Source organism: Papilio polytes, unplaced genomic scaffold, assembly GCF_000836215.1.
Source record: "Papilio polytes unplaced genomic scaffold, Ppol_1.0 DF824102.1, whole genome shotgun sequence".
Taxonomy (NCBI): Eukaryota; Metazoa; Arthropoda; class Insecta; order Lepidoptera; family Papilionidae; genus Papilio; species Papilio polytes.
Genome location: NW_013525102.1, coordinates 1,126,201 through 1,152,907, shown reverse-complemented (window position 1 = coordinate 1,152,907; position 26,707 = coordinate 1,126,201). Strand labels below are relative to the sequence as shown.

General features: G+C 33.9%; 1 protein-coding gene across 1 annotated transcript; it reads left to right on the top strand.

Annotated features, from left to right (window-relative positions):
• The first annotated feature begins 139 nt into the window (after nt 1-139).
• LOC106099743 (ubiquitin-conjugating enzyme E2Q-like protein CG4502) lies at nt 140-26,707 on the top strand. Its single transcript, XM_013278382.1, has 5 exons — nt 140-240; nt 12,957-13,498; nt 23,749-23,947; nt 24,867-25,068; nt 25,315-26,707. Exons 2-5 carry the CDS (start codon nt 13,368-13,370, stop codon nt 25,548-25,550), a joined length of 768 nt encoding a protein of 255 aa, XP_013133836.1. The 5' UTR covers nt 140-240; nt 12,957-13,367; the 3' UTR covers nt 25,551-26,707.

Genomic DNA, 26,707 nt, shown 5'->3' with positions numbered 1-26,707 from the left:
AAGATTCTTCAGACTCCGAAATAAGATATAAGCTAATATAAACCGTAGACACTTAGAAATAAAGGTGAATTTATATTGAAGGTGGTGTAAGGGTGGATCGATGGATGCAGGAGCTTTCACGATGCGTGTGCCCTCTGGTGGCTTGCGGCGGCTTTTGTCAGTGCGCGGGGTTCGCCGGCGTTTATCGGTTGTGTGCATTGAAATTCGTTGTCTTCCGCAGCCTCCGATATTGGGAGCGAGGTAATATTTTATTTATTTTATATATATACTATAGACATAATAGCTTACTAATTGTCTTGTAACAATGTTTTTGTTTTTAAATATTATTTTTAACTCAAGACCTCTGTTTTGTGTAGTGATTAATTAAAGCACGAAAATTATCTCGTCAAACGATAATACCGTCATTTATCAACAAAGTTAGAAGCTTACAAGTGGAAATTAAGTTTTAAATGTTTTATTTTGATTCGTCACACATGAAGTTTTTATACGATTGTTAAAATTATTTTCCATGTTACGTCTTTTTATTCACGTGGATTTTCTAACAATTAATGTTTTTATGTTTATTGCTTTTCATTTATTAATACATATTTTATAAGTTAATTATAAAAATGACTTTAAAGAATTAGTTAACTTCACCAAGTGCTAAAATATTTGTAAATTTCCTACTTTCAAACAGCTTTTTTATTTTTCACATACAATGTATACCAAGGTCTATGTTCTTTGTATATGTCGTCCAGTGGCGTGGCATCTAAAGCTTGTAAGGTCGTGTTCTTGACTTCACACTGCACAGAATGCAGTTCAGTTTCAAGGTGACCGCGCTGTTCCAGTGACGCAGCAACAGCGCGCTTCCTGTAAACTCGTCTACAATAACATTTAGAAAAAACTAGTCTGGTCTAAGATCCAGTTGTGGCTGCGTTGTAAAGAGCACACGATATTTTCACGGTTAAAATATAAAGGGACTTTTAATGTGTAAATTTTTACTCTAATTACTTCGTAATGGCTTAGAATTTAATTGCGGATGATTTAGATAATTTTAGAGTAGTCAATTATCTTTATTTATATCTAAATTGTATGGTCAGAGTACGGATTAGTAAAATGTACCAACTAAATAAGATGGAATGTTACAAAGGTAAAAACTACGCCTAACAAGTACCTACTGCATCTTAAATGTGTATCGAATGTGTAACAAAATGTGTTTTTGGATCAAAAAACTAAACTTTAGTCCAAGGTAACCAAGTTTAAGTTACATTACGTCATAACTCGTATTCAATCGACTAGAAAAAACATATTTCAATTAGAAATGTTTTTGTGATATTTTAATTGATTCTACAATAATAACGCGACTGTAACGCGACTGCTTAGTGCTCATACATTTTCACTGTTTAGGAGGCAATGTTTTAAACAAGTCAAGCGGTTCCATATGATTCTTTTATGTCAAGTTTGTACCACATGCGCACTACAAAAAACTAAATAACGTCTGGAAAAATAAGCAAATAAACATAACGCCGTTGTCAGCAGAAGACAAATGATGCGGCTCCTGGCGACCCACTTGACTTTCAGAAAGCTATTTTAATCAAAGGTCTGAGTGGAATTTAATACTTACCGGTGTGTCCCTCCCCTTGCCCTCCACACGCTGTCAGATCACATTCCTCGAAAGGCATGGTAAGCTTGCTAATTTAACCTTCGTTTATCTGCTTATTTCGTTAAAAAAACGTACAGTTAGTTATTTTCTTATAAGTGTTTAGTCTTTCGTATACTAAGTTTTTTCTTATGAAGAGCTTTCAATTGTTTAAAACTTTTTAAAATAGGCTCATGGGTTAGTAAAAATTAAACATAAAATATTCATTTACATACTCTTGTAAGCACAGATTACTGTTTACATTTGGTAATTTCTATCTCAAAATAATAATTTCGAGAAAGGAATATAAAATATCATGCATTTTAGTCATTCGATTGACTCAAAATGCATAATGTCTCGAGTGGAATCTGGTATAACGGAATATTTGTATTTAAGCATCTTGAATCTCGCTTTGCCTTGTCAAACCAACGATGGTGAGTCATCTACATTTTTATTTAATGAATACAAACCGCTACTGGCTGCACAAGTACCCGTAAACTTCAAAAGATTTATTCTCAGTATCATTTGTTGATGATTGAAAAATAAATTTACTTCAAACAAAATTTGTCAACGACAAAATATTCTATTAACCGTGTAGTCTCAATTATTACTTGTGTAACAATTCTTTATACTTATTTATTTAACACTTATGCACATATCGTACAACAAAGCTTAAATTAAGTAATATTAGATTTGCGCAAGGGCGGCCTTATCGCTAGGAGCGATTTCTTCCATGCAACCCAGTGAGACTGGAGAAGCAAGACAAACACACAAGGGTATTTAATAGATATATAAGACAAACATATAATATATATAAAACATACATTAACGGCTTATTTGATTCTATTGAATTTAATTACAATTGTTGTTAATTAAATTTACCGCTCGCAATTCTCTGGCAGACCTTTTCGCTATTCGCTTTGAAACTTCAAACTACGCTTCGCTACTTTCGCTCAGAAGTTCATCAATTTAACTTGTCTAATAAGTTTCACATAGTTATTGTAATAACTCTTGCCACTGTATTTCGCTGCGTCATACTTTATTACTAGTTACAATCAAGTAAAACTATTTCAGTTATGTCCATGTTACGGTAACTGAGAAAAGCTATAACATTTTTGTTCGAAATCAACCAATGTACAAAATCTTTTATGAGGTTAAATTACTTTGGACATGGTTTAAAAAAATGTTGTTCAACAGTACCAACAAGTTTCAATTTTTCGAGTAAAATAAATGTATTTTTAAAACGATGTCAACCGTTAGAGTCGTCATACTGTCAGTAAGTACATACCACTCCATATGGCGGGTATGTAGTTGAGCAGGAAGCGAACGCGCGCAGGTGGTTAATTTGAACGCAACGTGATTAGATACCTTTATGTGAGTGTAGGAACTTGTATTGATAATAAGAAATAAATTACAAATTCCAATGTGACAAAAACGTCAGCAACGTGATTAAGAATTCGTTTACATTCACAACAAACTGCGTAAAACAGAAACACTTACGATACTAAAATAACAAACTACATAATAACCTTGTTTATTGACGATTTATTTAAAACTCGAATCTTTTTACGATGAAGTGCATAATATGTAAATATATAAACATGATACATGATTGTTACAAGCTAACTACCAATATCATATGCAATTTAAAACTCTGGTCAAAGTTCGAACTTTGGTGTAGTGGTATTAGAAAACAGGCGAATTATGTAAATAACAAAAAACCACGTGTCCCTTGGGAACCTAACATCTTTCGAGAATGAACCTTATCCCACCTGTACTTCAGATTATGCTCTACATCTGTGCCGAATTTCATAGAGATCCGTTCATCCATCCATCTAAACTTTTGCATTTATAATATTAGTAAGAAGTAAAATTATGTAATTATGAGCAATAAGTTTTGCAAGTATGGCACATGTGTTATTTACTTATTATAACTATAATAGGACTATACCACGAAGAATGACAAAGCCAGCCAAAAACACTATAATCTTGACAAAAACATAACTTTGTCTAAAGTAACGTAAGTTGTCTTTTACTTCAACATACTATGAAATTTGCTATGAATATATAAGTACATACATACATCTTAAACCCACAACACTCGTCCAGTTCTAACAACTTTAATAGTTAAACTATTCCGTTAAAAATGTCCATGTGTAGGCAATATTTTTACTGTCAGAACTGAACGTTTGTAGCGGACTTTAGCGCATCAAAAAGGTACCAGTAATACGATATTTGCAAATTCCTAACCCATCCAGATAGTGCTATTTAATACGTCTACTACGATAATCGACATGAGAGCTTGCTCCTATATTTTATCTGAACCCTGTAGGCAACAGCGTCAAATGTCGATCGAGGTATTTTATATTAAATTCCCTAATACAATGTAGAGAGAATAAAATCAAAGCAAGCGAAGACTGAGAATACTGGACTAATGTATTTTGTTGTGTGAATATCATTGTATGTGAACTATTCAGGGCAGTTTTCATGAAAGAAAAAAACAGCAATATTTACGATGAAAATCATTGTTGTTAATTTAATCCTCATTTTCTGACACGTGAATTGAAATACCAACGACGCATTTATTTATTTTTATAATAATCTAAAAAAAATATTTTTTAACCTTTTTAATGTATTTCACGGTAAATGTTGGCTGCTTATTTTACCTAGTACGTGTATAAAAATAGATTAAAAAAACTCTCTACTTTCACATACTTATAAGCTCAAGGTGAGCTTTCTATAGGATCCACACTTAAATAGGCTACAAAGAAGCTTGCGCGATCATCTGGAAGACACTTTGTGACGCGCTACTGGACACCCGCCTCAAGGTTGGACGTGACACAAAAAGATATCACCATATAAGTTATTATTTAACATACACACTACCTTTTATGACATTTATACTCTTTTTTCAAGTACATTAGCGCTAATCTATATATACTTCTATACTATACTAACACAATAAAGCGTAAACACACACTACTTTGTACCGTAGGGTGTCAGCAATAACAGCATATCACAGCATGTTTTTGAATAATTATTTCTTTAATAAAAATCTCTACACTTACGACACCCTTCAGGCTATATATTTTTACGCTTTTAAACGTAGGGGGTAAATTAATTGGAAAAACAATCTTCACGTGGGATAGAAACCATACGAGTAAACTACAAGCTACCAACATTAAGGAAGCAAGGTTATTATGGTAACGGTAATTTTGATATTTTCAATTGAAAATTTGACAAATGTAAACAATGTAATAAAATTAATTTATAATTTCATGTGTAGTAAATATAATTCGCAAAAAATACACTATTAATTAAGGTCGCTCCCAGACTTCATGAGTGTAACCAATTTAACATTTCTAGAATCTACTGAATTTGTAGTTTCCAAAAATAATTTGGTTATCTTATCGTAAATTAACTTTATTGTTTACTGCGAGCAATTAATAATTAGTTAATTATACTCAAAGTCTCATTACGAGTAAATTACACAAAGATACGATACGATATGTGTATCGGGACCACACAAAAGTATACGAATAATAATTAATATTAATTATAAATTTCGAGGATCAATTTAAAGTAAAACAATTCTGTTTACTTTATTTAATTACAGTAATAGACTAGACAGAACGAGTTGTGACGTCACAGAGCTTACTGGCTAATTTCGCGACAAGTCAGCTGTCCGAACTATAATTGAATGTAACTTGATCCTTGTTAAATGTAAGCAGTGGACGCTCTTGGCTCGTCTTTGTTAGCGTACTTCAGACAATGGCTGCAGCGAACAAAGGAGTCTAAATATCATCAGTTAATTTAATGTTATAAAGCGCCTCACTCCCCTTTGTTACACCATCGCTAATAGCTTGGATAATGCACTCTCGCGTCATTATGAAGATACGTCTTTATTACAGTGTTACCTTTCTAACAAAGAAATAATCCATTCTTATAGACAGTGGCATTGTTCAAAAATGTGTGGGCGAAAATGCGTATAATAAAAATTAGAATCAAAGAGTACGCACATTAAAGACAGTACAAAGACCATACTTTCTATTTACATTCACTTAGGATTGATCAATGGTACGTTCCATAATCTATTTTTTAGTTTTAACGCCCCTTATGTACATAATGAAAAATATATTGCTTGGCATATTAATTAATTCATAATTAAGGTATATACAACATCTAAATAAGTAATTAAAATATTAATTAATGTAAACAATGCTATCTGCATTGCATATTTTATTTTTGAGTTCAACATAACCTCAAATCGAGGTGAAGACCAGCCCCGTATCACCTGTGGCCTTGGAAAAATACTTTGAACAACATTTTAGTCGTCCTAAATGCATAATTAAGAATGCATATTATAGTTTTATTGTTATTATTTAAATAAATTTTAAACCTTAACATTTTTGGAAAATTAAAAATTTAAAAAGGAAATAAAAAAGTAACGAATAAATAAAAACAAAACATTATATAACTATCTCTTTCCGCATATGTTGTTATCGTATTGTCTATAAATGTAACATTAATATAACGACTGGTGATTACTTTCAGAGAACATCGTAATAAAGATAATTTTAGTCATAACCATTTAATGAGTGAATAAAGAGTTCCTGGTAAAACATTAGAATACATGTTATTTCATTAAATTAACTATTTGACACATTATAGGCTCAATTAAAACGAACGGCGTATCGACCTTTGACCAAGCCCAGTAGACATTCTCTACCAATAGACAACATTCCTATGATTTATTCAGAATAGCTACTGGCTGACTTAATCGATTTCTGCAATGATTTAAGAAAAAAAATACAATGCACGATTTATTAAAAAAAAGCTTACTTTTTTATTATTTGGAATTTAACATCACTATGTCTACAAGATTAATGCGTTTATTTTAAATATGTATACGTTATTAAATTGCATAATATAAAATGTTTTTAATTAAAGCCTTGTCGCACCCGACGTTGGTTTCGTATTTTCGTGTGATGTGAGGTCGACCGCACGATTTACATAAAACACCCTCTCAGTTCGCTGGTCTCCAATTATTTTTGCGGAATTTAATTATAAATACGGTTGTTTTACATAAAACGATGACGGAGTTCTTTGTGATTATATTAACAAATTTAAAATGTATAATCACAGCATGAACTGCTCTCTCATACATTCCTATCAGCCGTCATATCTGAATTTCTCTACGATCTTAAGTATAACCTATTTCATAAAATCCATCCTCACTGTCGCCGATCATCCGTCAATGATACTTGTTATTATTTTTCACAGTATTCAAAAATTTCATAATGATCTCCAAGCGAATCTAAATCATTTGTTAGCTCTGAGTATGACATTAAATGCTATTTTAGAACTTAAAATAATGTTACAATTTCATCGCGTATGTTATCAGTTAACATGTAGGCTATATCTAGTAGCAGGCGCGCTCGCGGCTGGCGGTGCGTGTGTCAAAACATATGACAGTCGCAGTAGCAACGAACCAACCAGATTAGTCACCAAGAGTAGAGTTAAAACATTCCAACGCATATAAACATTTTTTTAATTCATCTAAGTATTGCCAGGACAGTGGCTTCGAAACATTTATTAAACAAAAGACACTAAGATTTATATTAAGTCGAAATTATAAAAAAAAATTAAATAACTAGAATAAGTAATTGAAAAAAAAAGAATATTAATAAATACAACATCGTTAATATCCAAAAGTCATTCCCGAGAATTTTATAGAAAACGCCAAGCTAAGCTATTAACTAGCTAGTTTTTTTTTGTGTTAAAAAGTGATGCAATGAAAAAAGGGTCATTGTATAAACCGGAAGTAAATCATTAAAAGTGCATCGTGACGTAAATCAGTTCCCTCTTATGAGGCGGAAGTCAGTTAAAGTACTACTTAAAACTCCTAAACAGTGGTACCATTATAAAATATATTTATTTACTAATTTTTAACAATCACTTTTCTATCTCTTAGAAAAGGGAATAATCTACAGACATTTCATACATTTGTCACATTGTAATTGCAAAATTTCAAGAATGCGTTGTTATGCAGCGAAAGTAAAACAATACGTAAGCTTTGGTAAATATCACAGTTTTTATTTAAGTAAAAATTAACGTGTAAACAATACTTGACAATAGAGCTCGGGCATTGTTACATTATTGTAGTAAAAATGTAGTTCCAACATTCTTCTCTGCAATGTTTTCCCTGTACAGAATGCCGGCAACAAAATAAAAACAATTATCTAGGCTAGGAACGTAAATATTTAATAAATTAAAGATATTTGTCATTATAAATATGTACTTCTTTTTATACAGGAAGGTTTTTTTATTCATATTCATAAGACATTGAATAAAATAAAGTAAAAGTAAGTAATTTTTCAGATTGTCGTTCCTAAAATAAGCATTTGTCGAAATCAAAAAGCGTATTTCTTTAGTTTATTGAATTAGACATTTTAACGTATCAATGGTTTAAAACGAGTTAAAAAAACAAATATGTAATGTAATTTCGCGCTCATAGCTTTTTCCTTTTGTACGAATTAAATGGTTAGGGGAATAAACAGGTTCTGAAATGACCGTGGCGGGGTCAGAATGCGCAATGAAGCGAACGCTCGAGCCCACTGGCTCATTACAGTCGACCCACACGCTCCAGTAAATACCTCATCCCTAATGCTTTTTACAAACATTTTATCTTTCCATGCGGACAAAAAATATATTAACGTACGAATTTTCATTAATAAATGTAAAGAAATCAATCAGAATTTAAATTTACAAAGGTATGGATGAGTTAACTTTTCGAGGTGCACGTAGAAGGAGTATAAAACGTACAGGTATAAAAGTGCCTTTGCCGTAGATATAAAATCTATAATCTACCCCTTTAGGTCAATAATATTGTTATTTTATTTGTTTTAATTATTATCGTAAGTTAGGCAATACACGAGTAGCCGACCTTCGCCGCGGAATGTGAACTACTTATGAATTCATTATTTATATTTGTTTAACAAACTAAGTATGTCTCTTTGTAACTTTTAATAATTCTGAATCCCAAATAATCCCTAGTTGTAAATAACTTTCATTTTCTGAATTAATACTTCAGTTTTCTGTCATAACATAGTATGAATAAATACATAAAAATGTAAATTGGTCATTATCTACGCAAAGACAATTTTCATAAATGTAAATTGCTTGTATATCGTTATTTCCGCGTGAGGGCGCTGTCGAGACCGTGACGTCACGGAGGGCCGCCCTCACAACCCTCCTGCTACACCTCTTTGTAAACACTCCAAGCTGTTTCTTGAATGTAAAATTTATTAAAGGAGCTTTAATGTTAAATATTCAGGAAATGTATTTCAGTGCGCTACGTTTACATGAAATAAATTGTAATATTTTAAGCAAATGTTCACTACATCTACGTAATATTTAAGACCATAGATAACGCATTTCATTAGGAGACTTTCTTCATAAAGTTTAACATGGTTCCTCTCTTTTTCTGGTCATTATCAGCCAAATGTAGAGTCAATTAAAGGCCTTGTTGGACAAAACCAAAACACGAGTTACATAATATATAGTAATATTTCCTGTGTTACGTATTGTATTTTGAGATCTTTATCAATTAACTGGAACATACCTTAATGTTGTTTTTGTTTTTATTGTACAAGGTTAACGAAGGTTAATATTCTGTATACATTATAAACAGTAGTATCTCTTATTTATATTTCGTCCTTGTCCTATTTATAGTCGTGGTCTAATGCTCTTTAATTATGACTTCTATCTATAGACGTGTCTATAGTTTTATGTCAATACTATGGATGTTCGTAATTGCCCCTTGGAATATAAGTAAATAATAAATTAAGCTTCCGTACTATTAATAATTCTCTAACCCTGTTTTCAATTAATTTAATTTGTTTGCCCTTTTCACTGTGTGCGTAGTTAGGGTAAATTTGATTTGCACTCCTGTTTCGTAAAACTAATAGAACCCTAAATTATTTGATTTTAGAATACGATATTTTTTTATTAATAGTCGTCATGATTTTCTTTACAAATGCGCTAAATAGGAGGAGCTTTGGGTATCTTTTTACTTGATTTTAACGACACAACCCATCATGTCCAGATTTGGGTTCAGATCAAGCTAGTTTACTCGTAAACTCAATTTGTGATCAGTATTGTATTATAATTTAAAGTATTCCTTTAGTTTCTAACTTATTACTATTACGATAACATCCATAAGTGCTTAATTATATAAAAAAAATATGTCAGCAAACGCAGACCGTGTCTCGAAACGTAATTATAAAGTTTCTCAGAGCTTTTTATAAAGCTTTCATGTTCCCGTATAAGCGGCGACCGCATTAATTTTCAACGCCGAGAAATGTAAAGGATCCTTCAGGGAAGCCAAAGTTCCTCAATTACATCGCTCTCGAGCTTTTCTCGCGCCTCTATTTATAAAAAAAGTAAATGACATTTTAATTCTGATTTTTAGAAGTAATTCTGTGTAGATTTAAAATGACATGTTTAAAAGTTTACGTATTATTAATAGATTCATATTACATAGTGTAACACTCTTTCTCTCTTGTATGTGTGTCTCTATTACATATTGTTATTATGATAAACTAGCTTTCTTAGGCGACTCTGTCCGCGTGGAATTAAATAAAAAACAAATGTATGTAGTCTATGTGTTCATCCAGACTATTATGAACATCAATGCCAATTTTCATAGAGATTAGTTCAGCCGTTTAGCTTATAAAATCTGACAAACGTTCATCTATCCATCTAAGCTTTCGCATGTTTGCAGTTTTCCCGCATTCAAATTCTATAGTTTCAATCTTAATAAATATTACTTAGTTATCTTACAAATTAACATTTAGGTTAATTTATTTCATGAACAAAAAGATGTTAGTGATAAAAAGCGAACATGATTAATGTTTGAAACGCGACGCCGACCACTTGATGAGATAAGCGAAGAAACTCATCAAACTGTAATTTTCTAGTATCTTCTTTAACCCAATTTAAAATGTTCCATGTTAAGGCAAAGATAAAAGATCTTTTTATAATGCTTTAAAGTTAAAATAATTAACATACGTATTCAAAAGCGAACTCCGATGTAAGCATTTTATTAGACGTCAAGAAAATAGGGTTGTCAAACACGTTAAGTGCTTAAGTAATACTTTTTTTTTTCGGATAAGTTGTATCAAAAAATATAATGTTTATTTTTTATAACAAAGGTCATAGTCTTATAACAAAATATTGGCAAACGTGTCGAAATATATTATGAAGAAAAACCGGATAAGAGGGTAGTGGTATGTCGTAGGGGATGTATGTAATTTAGTTATCTATCGGGCAATTTGCCAGCCCCTGTAGGCTTTGCACTCAGTCGTCCTTCGTCGTCAATGTTATATCAAGGTTACAGGACGAAAACCCTATTAAGTATTCATCTTGTACAGCTTTAACTAAATTGCCATCGTAATCATATTGCTTTTTCTACTTTAATATTGCATGATCACAAGTACTTTATGGATACTAAAGCAATTTTGTTTTTCATATAAAAGTACGCAAACGAAATGCAAGAACAGTGAGGTGTTCATCGAAGCCAGAGGATTTAAAGAATTTCCCATTTTCGAACTCTAAAATACGATTGTTTTTATAAGAGAAGGGGCAAACGAGCGGGGGAACACAGAGTTGGTCAATGACGTCCATGGACATCCGCAACACTAGAGGATCTACAGATACGTTGCTGGCCTTTGAGGAAATCGTAGTGGTTTGAAAATACCGCCGAGGACAGACTGTTCCACAAAGCAGCTGTGCGTGGCAGAAAATTCAAAAATACTTAAACCAAACCCTTTACAATATTTGTATATGTATCTAATTGTCGATACACGTCTATCGATATCCGAGCTTAGGTGGAGTAGCTAATATTTTGTAAAACATTGAACAGGTGAAGTGTTACAGTTGTACAATAAAGGCCATTCCGATGACGTATAAACCGCTTTATAACACTTGCATCTCGCCTCCGCAATCTCGATTAAGCAATCGCACGACTGCAACGTTGTGGCGGGAAATTGTTTGCTGAATGATTTCATAACATACACCTTGTATTACAAATATTTATCTTTATTTATACTTTAATCACAACTTGACCAGATACACCATTGAAAGAAGGTAGAACTTAAAATATTCTTGGACGGCTGTTAAAGTAAGTGTTATGTAGGGACTAAGGTAAAGGCATCGGTGTTCCACTGGAGATCCCGGGGCCCTCAAATCGCACCTAAGGGCTGCCACCGAGGGGGTTTTCAGTGAGCAGGTAATTTAAATTGTCATTCCTAATAGAAGATAAAAAAGCACTTCTTGTCAAAGAAATGGTAGAGATTGTGATATCGCTGGTTGAAGTATACAAATTGCATTAAACTGGACATTATTTAGCTTCAATTCTATATATTTTTGAACGTTCTTTCTAATTATCACCTAACCATTGTTTGCACACGTATCGAAGACTTTTTTATACAGAACTAGTTCTGGTGGTGACTACACAAAACGAACAATGGATATCGCCTACTAAAGAATAGGCCTATTCACCCTTTCAAATTCGGAATATAGTCAATATGGCTCATCTGCAACGTATCGTATAATAGAGCAAGCGTAGCCTTGCCCACGTAATATTAATTTTTCCATCACAGATGAATTTGAAAGGCTTCATAAATTTAAAGACACTTTTTAATTACTTAGCGTCTTGGTTGTAGTTCTTAACTATACAAGAGTATAGAACTCTAATATAACAATACTTTGTTATTTACTGCTAAAGATTTGCATACATAATGTTTACACAATCTAATCAGTTATTGAATATTTCTTTAGCACATATTTGTTTGTTAACACAGCTTGACCCACTTTCGTGTCAGGTCAACATCAGTTTTCTAGGTTACCAACAATGCTCGTGACAATAATAATTTTTAAGCGGGAAGTTTTTATCTCGCTTTTTAGACGATAGTATCAATTTAATACCCAGCTAAATTGTATTTTCCGGTGTTAATAATGTATTGTGACTCAATTCATTTAGATCAATATGGTACATTAAAAATGCTACTAGTTTTCATGCTAGTGACAACTGCAATTTAGAATAAAACATGTTCCACGTACATAATTACAATAAATAAGCCTTCTAACGTGTTCTGATAACTTACGACCTGACAACTAAAGTCAAATTTGTTTCTTTCGCTAACGCATCAGTTACAATTTAATTAATGTTAGTTAGTTTAATATGTTCAATGAAGTCATCGGTCATTTAAAAATAATGCCTTACAATCTGTTGTAATTATAAATTGAGTTTACTAAATTAGCTCTTTTGTTGCAGTGCGGAGACGTCGATTGGTTCTGCGTACGGACTGGTTTCTAGGGCTCGGTTCAGTTCATTCACACGAGGGCCGGTGCGGCGGGGAGACGGCCGCGTATATGCGCGCTGTCATGACTGACACATTTCTGTCCGCACCAGCCGCTACGCATCCGAACAGCGATAACCGAGCGACAAGCTTGCCAAGTTTCATTTTCATCGTCGCAACGGCTGCGTGACTGACCGCACGTGTTCACCAGTGATGCAAACGCGACCCGCAGACGAACAACACTAAAGTTCGAAATTCAATTTTGACGTTTTCAGTCGACATGACAGCTGACGCGCGAATGTAAATAAATAGTTGAGCACGTAAACATTTTGTGAAAAATTTAAAAGTTGAGTGTTCAATAGTAAGTGTAGATAAAACGGTGGAAAATGACGTCCCGCTCGAAGGAAAAAGTCGCTGCCGCTTTTCGGAAACTTTTCCGATCACCAGAAAAGCTCGATAACGACGGTGCCGGGCCGAGCGGCTCGCCCGCCAGGCGGGGACTCCTTCGACGACACAGGTATTTAGAACATCTAAGAAAAAATATTTTTAATTGATAAAAAGTCAAAAATAATTGATAGATTCAACTTACCAGGTCTTATGTCATAATATTTCTTTGCTTATTTTCGAAAAGATTCTTACAATTGAACAATAATGTTTATGCAGTGGCAGGACCAACAGTAATATTGTTTACATCGCAACCTGTTACAAGAATCGCGTAACGTCACCTCTTCGATAATTCTGTGCACATAATAATTATTAAAACAAATAATTAAACTCGATTATGTTATCTGAACTGTCTCCCTTCTCGTAAATTGTTAATTTAAATTGATTATTTCGTACGTACTTCTGTTCTGTGTTAAACAATACATGTAATAATTCAGATTTAGGTTATATGAACATTGGCAGTAAATTGTTTAGGAGCCAGATTAAATTAACAATTGTAAACAAGCCTTAAGGACAGCTGTGCTCAGGCGTTAAGTTACCTCTGACATCAGTTATGTATAGTCTTCGACCATGAAGATTGAACATAACCTTACGTAAAGTAATTAATTTAATAACCTTGCATTACGTTGCATTCAAATATTATCTCACACGACATTCGTTATAAATTTGAGTTTACGTACCTTTGCTAAAAGATTATACACGATACTTTATTTTATTTTAAATTTTAATTATGTTATTATGATTGTTTGTCGTTTTGGTCTCAACAATTATTTTTATTTACCTTTGTTGAAATATTATTTCAATGTTATGTAAATTACGGCCATTCAGAATAAAGAGAATAACGAAACTTCGTATTTCTATAATAAATGAAAAATCAAGTGGCATTCCATCCGATAGTGTTCAAGTAAAGCCCGCGACACACCTTGTACTTGCACTGTTGTGTGTAAAGATGAAGGTAGGCTTAAATTATATTTCTTTTCTTTGCAATGTCTTAAAAATTGTTTATAAATTATAACTACATTTAATTTTGCCCCATACGTAAGTAACAAAGAAATAGCGTGTTGGTAATCAGAAACTAAATCTTAAAATAACCACAACGCACTCGTAGAAACTTATTAATATGGTTGTCGAGTCGGAGAAAGCATATGCTGCTAATAACACAACTTGCGTGCGATAGCGAGTTTCTATTTAATCTATCCCCTTATTTTCCATAGCTGATAATCATGTCAAAGTATTTTACTAATCTGTATTAAAAAAAAGAAGTAAACGTTCTGGCACATGTGTTCAAAAGAAAATGTCTTCTAAATAAACGTACTAACGCTCCTTACCTGTTTTCTACGCTTTTACTCTAGTTTTCACCTTCTACTGTGAAAAAAATACAAATGTGAAACCTAAAGAAATAACGTAAAGGAATGATGATGCCAAAGCGATAATTATAACTTAGCAAGTTTTCTCGGAATGTGAAAGATACTTCTCAGAATACGTGGGAAATGAAAGTCCTAAATCCGCCTACGGCCTTGGCCACGTCTTTATTTAGTTTTTATATAGACAGCCTTTCATTTATACGTAATGAGTCAGGATAAATAAATAAATCAATATTAAATTTACCATTATTAATGGATTGCGTGAAAGGTGACATGTTTAAGAAGGGAATGATGACCGTGATGTATGATAGAGATATGTGGAGGACAAAAACCTTGCGTCAACCCTACAGGGGTAGGATAAGGAATATGATGATTATAATATTAATTTTACCATTGACACGAAATCAGACTTATTCCCTAGTGCCAAATTTAGTAACTTAACATGTCTAAACAACGAATATTTGATCGAGTAGCTTAGCAAATCATTAACATGAGAGTATTTTAACTACTAAACTACTCGGTACTGGACTAAATTGCTAGCCTAGTGCGAATTAGTCAGAACTTAATCCCGACATGCGTAGTTAATGCCCAAATAGGCACACACCAACAGAGCATTTTTTATTGCTATTTCCTAGTGCTTTATTAAAATTATAAACTTAACGTAACAAATTAAGTTGTTTCTTATGCGTTATATTCTACAAATTCACGTGTAAATGAGCATTGCTGCGTTACAAGGAAGTTTTGAGTCGATGTAGAGTGTGTGTTTTGACCTCTACGCCCCATGCACCGCGACATTCGCGAAAAGCAACGGCGCGGGCGCACGGAGATAGTGCCTATGAAAAAATTGTTAGGGCTGACACTTCTTCGGGTTCACCAAGACTTTCTTAAACTTTAGGGTGCCGAGTGTAGATATCTTCCAAGCGCCTAGGCGTTTCTCGAACTTTAACAGCCGCAGTCGTAACGAAGTCAGTGTGTGTTTTCTGTGTTCCTACGAAGTTAATAGTCGTCTTTCTTGCACGCTGTTGAGGTTTGCGCTTTTAGTTGGCAGCCCTACTGCTGAACTTACCAATATCGGCTGCCGAGACGTCTGCACCGACATTATGACACACTTTGATATCTATGTGTCAAAGTTATACAGTTAATGTTATGATTTGTCCTCAGCCTCTCTGACAATCTTATAGCTTGTAGCTACATTTACGCGTAGGTATATTTAAGTTAATCATACCAAACTGTGTCAATTTTAATTTTAATAAGTAATTCTATATGTCAAAATCATATGTTTTCACTATCCGTATGCGTATTCACGATCCGTTCAGGCCGTTTAGGTTACGAACTCTAACAAACATCCGTCCATCTAAGTTTTCGCATTTATAATATTACTTGCTTTCGCCTGCGACTTTGTCCGCGTGGGATTTATAAAAACAAAAGTAAATAGCCTATGTGTTCTTCCAGACTATGTTCTACATTAATGCCAAATTTCATCCAAAGCCGTATAGCCGTTAATGAGATACCTTTTCACCTTTTACTCTTACAAACGTCTGTTATGTAATTTTCCAGCCATTGTCTATAAATAATAAAATAACAAAGGGTATATTTATATAATAGAAAATTTGGCGCCACATCTCATCTTATGTTTGTACTTGATAAATCAAAATATAACTAATAAAATGTATAGATTATAACCAGGTGTTACATTATTGTAATTTTCATATTCTGGCGGATATTTACTAATTTAACTTGTGAAACATAATCAACGTTTTAAAGCCATTAATTTGTAATATTTGTTAATAAGTATTCCAAAACTAAATAAGACACAGAGATAGATTACATTCTAGAATAACACTTAGGTTTAAATTAAGTATTTTTTTCGTAGCGGGAAATGTCTAGTACTTCACATGGATGTTTGTTAGCGTTTGTAGCCTAAACGGCTGACCGGATCTCCATGAAATTTGGTTTAAAGCATAATCTGGAAGCACACATAGGCTACTTTTTATCCCGGGAATAGTTACAGTTCTCGTGGAATTCATTAATTTAGTTAATTAAATTACTCGATCATTCTGCTAACGGTTCAACAAATCTTATTGAAATTTGGCACATATATAAAACAAAGTCTCATCTTTGTTCATCATCATCATCTTTGTTCTCAGTCTTCATCCCCGAGAAATGTCCGGTTCCCGGGGGATACGTAGCTTTTTGTTTTTTTATATAGTTTTCATGTTTTCTAATACCACGCAGACGAAGTCGCGGGCAACAGCTATTATCATATACATTCTCTACATTGTCTTAGAGAGTGCATACACATGAAACTAAACTATCGAACAACTTTTTAGTCTCGCTTTGATTCCTATGAGCTTATATGGAGGTGCGCTCACTACTCGATTTTTAGTTTTGCAACTAAACAGTTGAAATGTCTGCGAAACATTCTACAATCGCACAACAGTTATGCGACAGTATAGTCAGTGGTGTGCGCCCGCTCTTATTGTATCGGCAATAAAACTCTCGATAATATGACGTAATCAAGGGAACAATGAGCCGTGTAAAGGTGAAAGTCATTATCGATATATGAACACTGACATTGACACAGCACTGGGGTTGGCACGTCGGACACAAAATAACTCCTGTTGCTGACGTGCCAATTCAAATTACACTACTAAAGTGAAGCCAGGGTTGCGATGGTGTAATAAAGTTCAGTGCACTTTATTGATCTTGTACATTTCAATTTTAAAACCTTTGTTTTTTAATCAATAATAAAACCTTATCAACTAGTAAGCGCTTTATCAAATGCAATTACTTTTATGCTGAGATTTCTTATCGATAATGAAGTATTGCGAAGCGAAATAAACTATAAAAGTTTATTGATCTCAAGTCTATTGTACTACGCAACTCTATTGACTCATACAATTCGATAAAACAATTGTACAAAAATAGATCCATCAATCTCGTATTGCTGTTTTTGTTATTGTCATATTTTTCTTATAACAAATAAAAAAACAACATTGTGACTCATGTCTATGGTTTAATAGAATAAACCACTTTAAAAATTTACTTTTATCATATTCAATGATGGAAAGTTAAACTTTACTTCCCTCCCAAGTTCTAAAATGACAAAAGCAAGACATTTTACACAAAATTGATGAATTGCTTTAAAGCACTGTTAACAGTGGTAGAGCCCGCTTTAACATCTTCGCACGAATGGGCCGGCTCGCCCGGTGTAATACCACGACTACACAGAAAACAGGCGTGAAGTGGAAGCAATTCCGCGTTTCGTCTGATGAGTGTGGTGCCGGAGGCCTAATTTTAGTCCCTTTTCCTTTCCACCCTTTTCTTAATTGGAAAGGATAGGAAGGAAAAGTGGATTTGACAGTGGAGGAGACCTAGAGAAGAGACATAGGAAGGGGAAATGTCCTCTTTATGTGCGTCTCCTCCGTCAATTAGGGTAGGCAACGCATCTGCAATTGCGGATGTTTATAGGCAGCGGTCGTTTTCCATTTCGGTAGATTCAGGTGGCCGCTTGCTCGTTTGCCACCTCGTATTATAAAAAAAAAATGTGACATGATCAAAAAGGGGTGATGGCTGAGATGACGTATGATAGAGTCACGTGGAGGACAAAAACCCATTGCGTCGACCCTGCAGGAGTAGAACAAGGAGGAAGATAATGATATTTTAGCAAAATACCATTCTGTGATGATTTCGCATTTCGTGTGATCGAACAAATACAATTTTCAGTTATTAAGTAAGAGATCTACATTTGGAATTATACATAATAGCATCAATAAATTTGTTTATTATTCTCTATAGTAGTTATAAATAATCATCGCTGTGGCGGAGTCAATAAACATACAAAACGTGCGGCCTGTACTGATAGGGAGGTCGCGACAAGCCGGCTGCTCCGCACGTGGACACACCGACAAACCGCAACATGCATATATTTAAGTATATGTTCCCCGTACTCATGTTCCAAAACCACATCTAAAGTTAGAAGGCACACTAAGGTTTTTATTGACATTAAAATAAAACTATTTCTTAGTTGTAAATGCCCAAAAGAACGAAGAAAGTTGTAAAATTCGACTACACCTAGATTAAAATAGCAAGCTAATGACTAATGATCAGTCTAAAAGAAAAGGCTTATAAGCGCCTGAATCCTAATGATTTAATATTAGGACTTGATATAGATTGTGAGGAAGGGTTGAGGGTTTTAAATTCAAACTACAACTATTACTGTATCACTGGGGCAAAAGGAATTTAAGCTGGAGCTAGTGTAAATTGAGCCACAATACGCAACAGAAAAAAGATTTGTATTTATGGATTTTTGTATATATTGAATTAACCCAAAAACTACTGGTCCGATTTCAAAAATTCTTCCACCATTAAAAACCTATGTTATCAGGGAGTAAGTTAGGCTATAATATTTCATATTTTTTTAATTTTACGCGGGTGAACTCGCGAACAACAGCTAGTTTATTATAAAAGCATTGAGTGCAGTTAGATAGGGACGCGGCTTAGTGCTCTCAATTCTTTTATTCGACCGTTCAGACCGTAGACGTTCCCTCTGATAGATAAATTGGATATATCCTCATTGATTAGTGGAAGGAAGCGGTATTGTAACGCCTTACGTACTCGCTAAACGAATAATTGTTCCCCCGTTGTTATTGTTACATAATTCAATCTAAATCATTGATAAATCTACAGAGGTCAGAGGAAGTTTGTCAATAGGAAATTGTTGGCAAATAATGCAGAAAAATCAATGTTCGATAAAAGCATCTATTGCGTTGAATTATTTATTCTAAGAAAGGAAAAAAATACACTCATATTTATTTGTGTACGCAATATCATTGTATGATACAGGAGCGAAATTTCCCAATAGACCATAAACGAGAATCCTTTGTACAATGCTGCTGCGTACATCTTTTGTTTTCCGATGCGTCTTATTATTAAATAGATATCTAGGATTAGAAAGCGTAAAGTGTATTTTAGAATTTATTATTTTATAATTCCCAGAAATGCCTTTGACCACTAGAATGAATTTAAGAGTTTTCGTCAAGGTTCCTGACAATATTCAGTTATAAAGAAAAGATTCGTATTTTTGATTTTTGTATGCATTGAAATAACTCAAAAAGTGCTAGGCCGATTTCAAAAACTCTTTCACCTCTTAAAAGTTATCAGTGAGTTACATAGGCCATATGTTTTTATTATTTGACGCGGAAGAAGTTGCGAGCTACCGCTGTAAATTGTATGATCTAATGACGTGTGTACCTTGCCAAACGTAAATCTGCCATTCAGGTAAGCGCGTTAACGTTTATTAACGCGCTAAACTATAACTAACTAATGACTTAATAATTACTATGTTTAACATTAATTGGAGTGCAACTTCTTTTAAAAGAAATTAAGGTCATCTTGAATAATTAAAGACGGGAATCATTAACGTCGACTTTGAAGGTTTTACGTCAATAATTATTTTTTTCTTGCGTGTTAATGCTTACGACATTCAAGTAAATATTATCGTGACACTCGATGTGTTACTTTCCCAGCATCTGACACGTCAACTAAGACCGAAGGTCACGCTATAATCTGATGCAAATGATATTACATTCCTTACTGCAGTGCCACATAAGTGGCAACGGACCGCCGCCACAAATGACTTCATAAGCGAATGGTTATTCGGAATTATAAGCTCCAAAGAGATTATAACCCTTCACTGACGGTGAAATAGTTTGTACGAACTTCTCATTCGATTTGGTTGGGCCACGGAAATGTGAAATTCCTACGAACCGTACCCTATGTGAGTTCTCGTATATTCTGAAACATGTAACATACTAGTTGCCCCGAAGCCCATGTCGTACTTTTTAGTAGAGATCTTAAAGTTTTAATTCCAATATGAAATTAAATGTTTTTTTTATTCGGCATTTGTTTGGCGGTAGTGCGATACCACCGGTGTGGCACATCACTTAGTCATAGTCCTGTTACTCACCTAAAAGTCTCGTGAGTGACGCGTCATCGCTCGACAATTAGCGGTTATGCCACATCCTTGTACATCCATACCATTCCCAATATTGCACTCCTTTCTTATATTTACAACGGTAAACAATAGCCTCTAGTGTTTTCTAATCTCCCTTTGTTCTAAGCTTTTAACAATAGTAGAACTTAGCTTTGTATTTGATGAGACTCGTAAAATTTAATCATAAAGTTTCACAGTCTGTACAACTGTTAATAAATTGTAAGATTTGACTAAAATTAAATTAAATTATGATGGAAGTTCAAAGCAAATATGTGACAAAAGTTTCTTTAGTTATGTACAGATGGATGAATGTTTCGAGAATTTAGCATTCAAATTTTTAATATCTATTCAAATTAAACAAGAAATCTACATATAAGGTTTATTTTTTTTATCTTTGGTATTTGTTTTGATCAAATTGTAAAGTTCCTTCACGGAAATCGTACATTTTATAGCCATAAGTTTATAGCATGTTATAACAGGTTGATTGAACGCAAGTTACGTTTACATTCGCTATATATGTAATCAGTTACGTCAATTTTCATTGGAAAAATTGCGTATGTTGATACATTGTAACAGAGCGCTAGAGCGACACACCACCTAGACCTATACAATACTGACGTTATAACATTAAGGACTAATGACTTTATTTCTTTTGTTTCTTTTGATTATGAGTTATGAAAATAAAAGGCGGAACAACGCGACCCCCGTAATGTTATAAATGCGAAAGTTTAGATGGATGGCTGGATGGATGGATGTTTGTAGAATAAACAGCTGAACAGATCTGGGTGAAATTTGGCATAGATGTAGAGTATAGTCTGGAAGAACACATAGGCTAATTGCTTTTGTTTTTTTTTACTTCTACGCGAGGTCGTGAGCAAAAGCTAGTATTAACTGATTAGCGATATCCATGAATGTACTTGAAAAGTTTCAGAAACTAAAATTAAAAACAATCCCTTGATCAAAAGACCTTAGAAGATCTAGAAACTAATTGACATTTCAAGCCCAATTATGAGCATATGTCAATTACGAATTTTTCACACTTATTTTCAATCATAAAATACTAATATTATAAATGCGAAAGTTTAGATGAATGGATGGATGGATGTTTGTTAGAGTTTGTAGCCTAAACTGCTGAACGGATCTCAATAAAATTTGGTATAGATGTAGAGCGTAGTCTAGAAGAACACATAAGCTACTCACTCTTGTTTTTTGTTAAATCCACACGGACTGAGTCGCGGGCAAAAGCTAGTCAATCATAAAACTAAAACTAAAACGTTGAATATTTCCATAGATTTAAAGTAAAAAAACCTTATGTGTCATGCCCATTTCAAATTAAGTGGACTTGCTAATGCCAGTTTTAGCATCCGTTTCGACTTCGTCGTATTAAATCTATTTTGTTACTTGACACCAAATGATCCGTTACAGATACAAAATACTATGAAATTCAACCTCGTGCCAGCTAAAGTATGAACGATGATACCCACTTCCCTTGAGGATGTTGTGACTTATGACGGTTTGGAATTACGAGATAGGAGTATGCGAAAAATTATTATATGTAACGAATAGATGAAAATGTACACAGTGAAAAACAACTTGTATTTCAAATTGCACATAACAAGCAAAGATGTATGATTCTATTTTTAAATATTTTACTTCATTCATTCGTTTTAAAAGAGCAATTTTTATTCCATCAAATACATTGCCAGTATCATTACAGTATATATTGTAAATGAATATTTGAACGCTGGAAAATTCTTTTATTAACGAGTGACACTATGCTACGTTCTCTCTTCTCTTCTCTGTCTGTACCAGGAGGAATCTGGGACGATTTGCTACTATTAGTTATTCCAAATCCAATATATTTTTAAACGTATTTCAGATTCCATTGTGTTTATCGAACATGTTCCATATAAATTGCTACATTATCATCGTCTTCTGCAAATACATGTAGCTATTATCATAAAAGCTCGCAGACACGAATCCCAGTCGTTTTGTAATGCGTAGACACGGCGCGGCTTGGTACGAAGGTTACGCAAATAACAAAGAAACAAACGTTTAAATATTAAAACGTGGCGTGTGTGAAATGATTGAATTTAATCGCTGTATTCCGTTTTTCTGGTAACGATATTATAATAAACTATTCAAGTAAATCAATAATAATGTTTTCACTTGAGCAACGGCCACACTCATATAGTACTATAGACAAATTTAGCAGTATAATGTGTCTTACGAGCTCTCCAATAAACTCGTTACATGTTTTGTTGTATGTCCTTTTCCTTGTATACTTCTTAAGGTACTTAGGTCTCCGTACTTCGTAAGACGCAGAATATTTATGACAAGTCGTTCAAACGTGACGTACAAATTAAACATAAATTTCGTCCGAATATGTTTCAAAAGATGTTTTTAGCTCGTAAAGTGAAGGGGATTTGTTATAAGTAAAGGCCAATTACATAAACACATTTACAGTACAACCATAAACTATTCAATACATCATCAAGTAAAAGATTTTGATTCTTTGTATTTTTTTTATTTAATCTATCATAATATGGAAATCGCCGAAATCTAACACTAATAAATTACTAATTAAATGTTCTAATTAATTATTGCTTTTATTAGTTTTTTGACATGAAATCTGTGTTTAAAATTATCAAAACAAACATAAGAAATAATGTTTCTCAGACGCTGCACACATCGAATTATTAAAACAATGAATTTAACATAAACGTGATTGCTCAAATGCGCAGACCCACGTGAATGGTGGGCGATACGACGTGCATAATAAATTAAATGCTATTCACACTAGTAGGTAACCTTATAATTAAAATATACACTACATAAACAAGACAACATACGCACGCAAAGCTACAGATCACAAAAACTTAGTGAATGGAGCATTTTTTATTTCTCTGCATTGTCGTTGTCACTTTTATCTTCTTTATAAAAAAAATAAATGATATTTCACAGAGATGGCGTAAGCCCTGCAGAGGCAGCGGCGAGCCTTCCCTCAAGCCCCGGCGCCACGTCTCTCGTCAAAAAGAAGGGTAACGGCGCGAGTGCGGGCGAGGTCCGGGAGCGTGCGGCGGCCGTGCGCACGCGCAGGCTCATGAAGGAGCTCAAGGAGATACAGCGCCTGCAGGAAAACCGACCCGACCCCGTCTTTACGGTACTAAATCAATTAACACCATATGTGTTAAAAACAAATTTCAATTGGCTTCATAAAGAAATCAAGCTAAAGCTCTTTTTGTAAGATCTGTTACAATAGATTCTCTTCTGCCGACTTTAATATAGTCCAGTTCAGCGATCAAATGTAACGCTAGTTAACAACTGATAGAAATATAAAGATACACTAGAATGCACTGTCCGAGTGTCGGGTTACGTTTTATCAATTGTAATCCAACACTGGCATCTATCGCTGGACTGGAATAAAGTAAACTGGACAGAAGTGTGTGAATCTGAACTAATATTTAGGAAGGAAATGGGACGTAGTTCTAGTTTTTTCTGTGGATAGTTGTCTTGTAAACGGTCATTCACCGGGCTAGCTGACCTACTTTCTAAACGTTTAGATATAATATTTTCAGTAATTATCATCAAATAAGAGTAAGTCAGAGTGTCACGCTGTTGACCTTGTTTCCGGGTCTTTTTTAATGTATTTTTTTGTAATAACAACATGTTGACGAATGATATTTAACAATGTTAATTCAATGAATAAGCAGTTACACCGTTTATAAAAATACCTACGTCTTTAAACTCGTCAAACTTATAAGTTAACTAATAGTTTCATGACATAACTTAAGCAACTATTGACCATGGTCATGGAATAGGTGTGGCTGTATGTGATAGTTAAATAACTCATTTTAATGCCACTACGGTATTAATAAACGAAATAAACATGCGTCTAAAATTAAATAATCTTTATTTACAAAACCCAATTTTAGGTCGAGTTGTAGATAACTATCGAGGTACGCGAATTAATATAACAATTGATGAAACAAGCAAGCACCGTGGACCGAGATATCCTCTGTTATATTCTGCCCTCGAAAAGGTTTGGAATACAAGTGTCACTATGATTTTGATGTTTTCAGGTGGAATTGGTGAACGACAACCTATTCGAGTGGCACGTCCGCCTGCACCAGATCGACCCGGAGAGTGATCTGGCGGGAGACCTGCGCGAACTACATATACCCAACATCTTGTTGCACCTCATCTTCCCGGAGAACTTCCCCTTCGCGCCGCCCTTCATGAGAGTTATCGAGCCGAGGATAGAGAAAGGCTTCGTTATGGAAGGTACGCTGAAAACTCTTTATTTTTTCGTTATCTCTTACTAATATCATAAATGCGAAAGTTTGAGATTGATGGATGTTTGTTAGAGTTTGTAGCCTAAACGGCTGAATGGATCTTGATGAAATTTAGATGTAGAAGATAGATTGGAAGAACATGGGCTACTCAATTTTGATTTTTTTCACGTGGATCGAGTCGCGGAGGACAATTAGAGATTCCTGATGCTCAATTTAATACTTCTTTTTGTATCAGGAGGAGCGATATGTATGGAACTACTAACACCTCGTGGATGGGCCTCCGCGTATACAGTGGAGGCGGTAGTTATGCAGTTCGCCGCATCTGTGGTAAAGGGCCAGGGTCGTGTGGCGCGCGCGCCGCCCCGCCCTTCGAGGGAGTTCTCCCGCCGCCGCGCGGAGGAAGCCTTCCGCTCCCTCGTCAAAACACACGACAAGTACGGCTGGGTCACACCCGCGCTCTCCGATGGTTGAAACATCGCACACAAGCGCGGTCTCTCGCCTTGTACACACATTGTTGGCAACGTCAACTCACAAATACTCTGATTCCGAAGGTAGTGTATGTGTTGTGAATATGTGCATGTGCCATCCTCATAGTTTTAAAGTTTTAAGAATAGATTGTAAAGCTTTCGTATTTCTTTAAATGTTACACAATAACCAAACCTAGTCGATGTAAACAGACATTCCTGACATCTGTGCTCCTAATATTTGTGTCTTTGATGTTTTTATAACGATTTCGCTTTTTTTGTAAAACAATGTTTATTTTAATGTCTACTATAAAACAAAATTGTATTCGTTAATGTATTAAGGAATTGTGAATTGTCTGTGAAAATGTGTGTGTGCACATAGATTTTTGAAATGTACTTAGTTTAGTGGAAATGGACATCGTGGATGTTTTATACAATAGGTTATTGTTATATTTTATTAATGTAGTAAGTGATATCTACATTATTTTAATATATTCGTCTACATTTATTTCTTATCGAATGTGTACTTTAGCATAATGTATGTAAATTAGGACTTGCATATTTTAGTATTACCTAAACCAACTTTGTGAAAGTATTTTGTGCCAAACATGCTCATTTCTCTAGGCATTTTTACCATTCTCTATATTTACTTTTATCGTATTTTTAAGTTTGATTTAATTTTTTCCCTTGGGCCATAAATAGTCCAATTTTTATTTTATAAAATCTCAATGTCTAAAAGGAAAATATTTCCGTCCCAAAGTCATTTAAATCATTTTAATAAAATGTACATGTTTATATGTATAACATAGTTTGCGTAAAAATGTCATAATTAGAAAATGCAATTGTGTAGTTTATTTTTTTATTATTTGTATTTAAATTTAAACGTGAGCTTGTTTTATACGCATGTGCTATGTGTAGTGATTTTTTTTACGATTCCAAGAGTATAAAAATGCTCAATTTATTAGATAATTATAAAAGGCTTGTGGCAACATTTAAATATAAAATGATTGATATTTAATATAAGTAATTTAGGGACTCGATGTTGTTGATTTGTTTGGTAAACCAAAGATGTTTATTTTTATGTAATTTCTGAATTCAGTGCAAAATGTGTATTTATACCTGAATTTAATGTACAATGTTATCGATGTAATAAATTACCTGCTC

What these genes read in the sequence shown, in the direction of transcription:
- LOC106099743 (XM_013278382.1), top strand. Translation starts at nt 13,368, where the DNA reads ATGACGTCCCGCTCGAAGGAAAAAGTCGCTGCCGCTTTTCGGAAACTT. An exon ending in GACCCGACCCCGTCTTTACG is followed by an intron (nt 23,948 to 24,866) that starts GTACTAAATCAA and finishes TGATGTTTTCAG; the next exon opens with GTGGAATTGGTGAACGACAA. An exon ending in GAAAGGCTTCGTTATGGAAG is followed by an intron (nt 25,069 to 25,314) that starts GTACGCTGAAAA and finishes TTTTTGTATCAG; the next exon opens with GAGGAGCGATATGTATGGAA.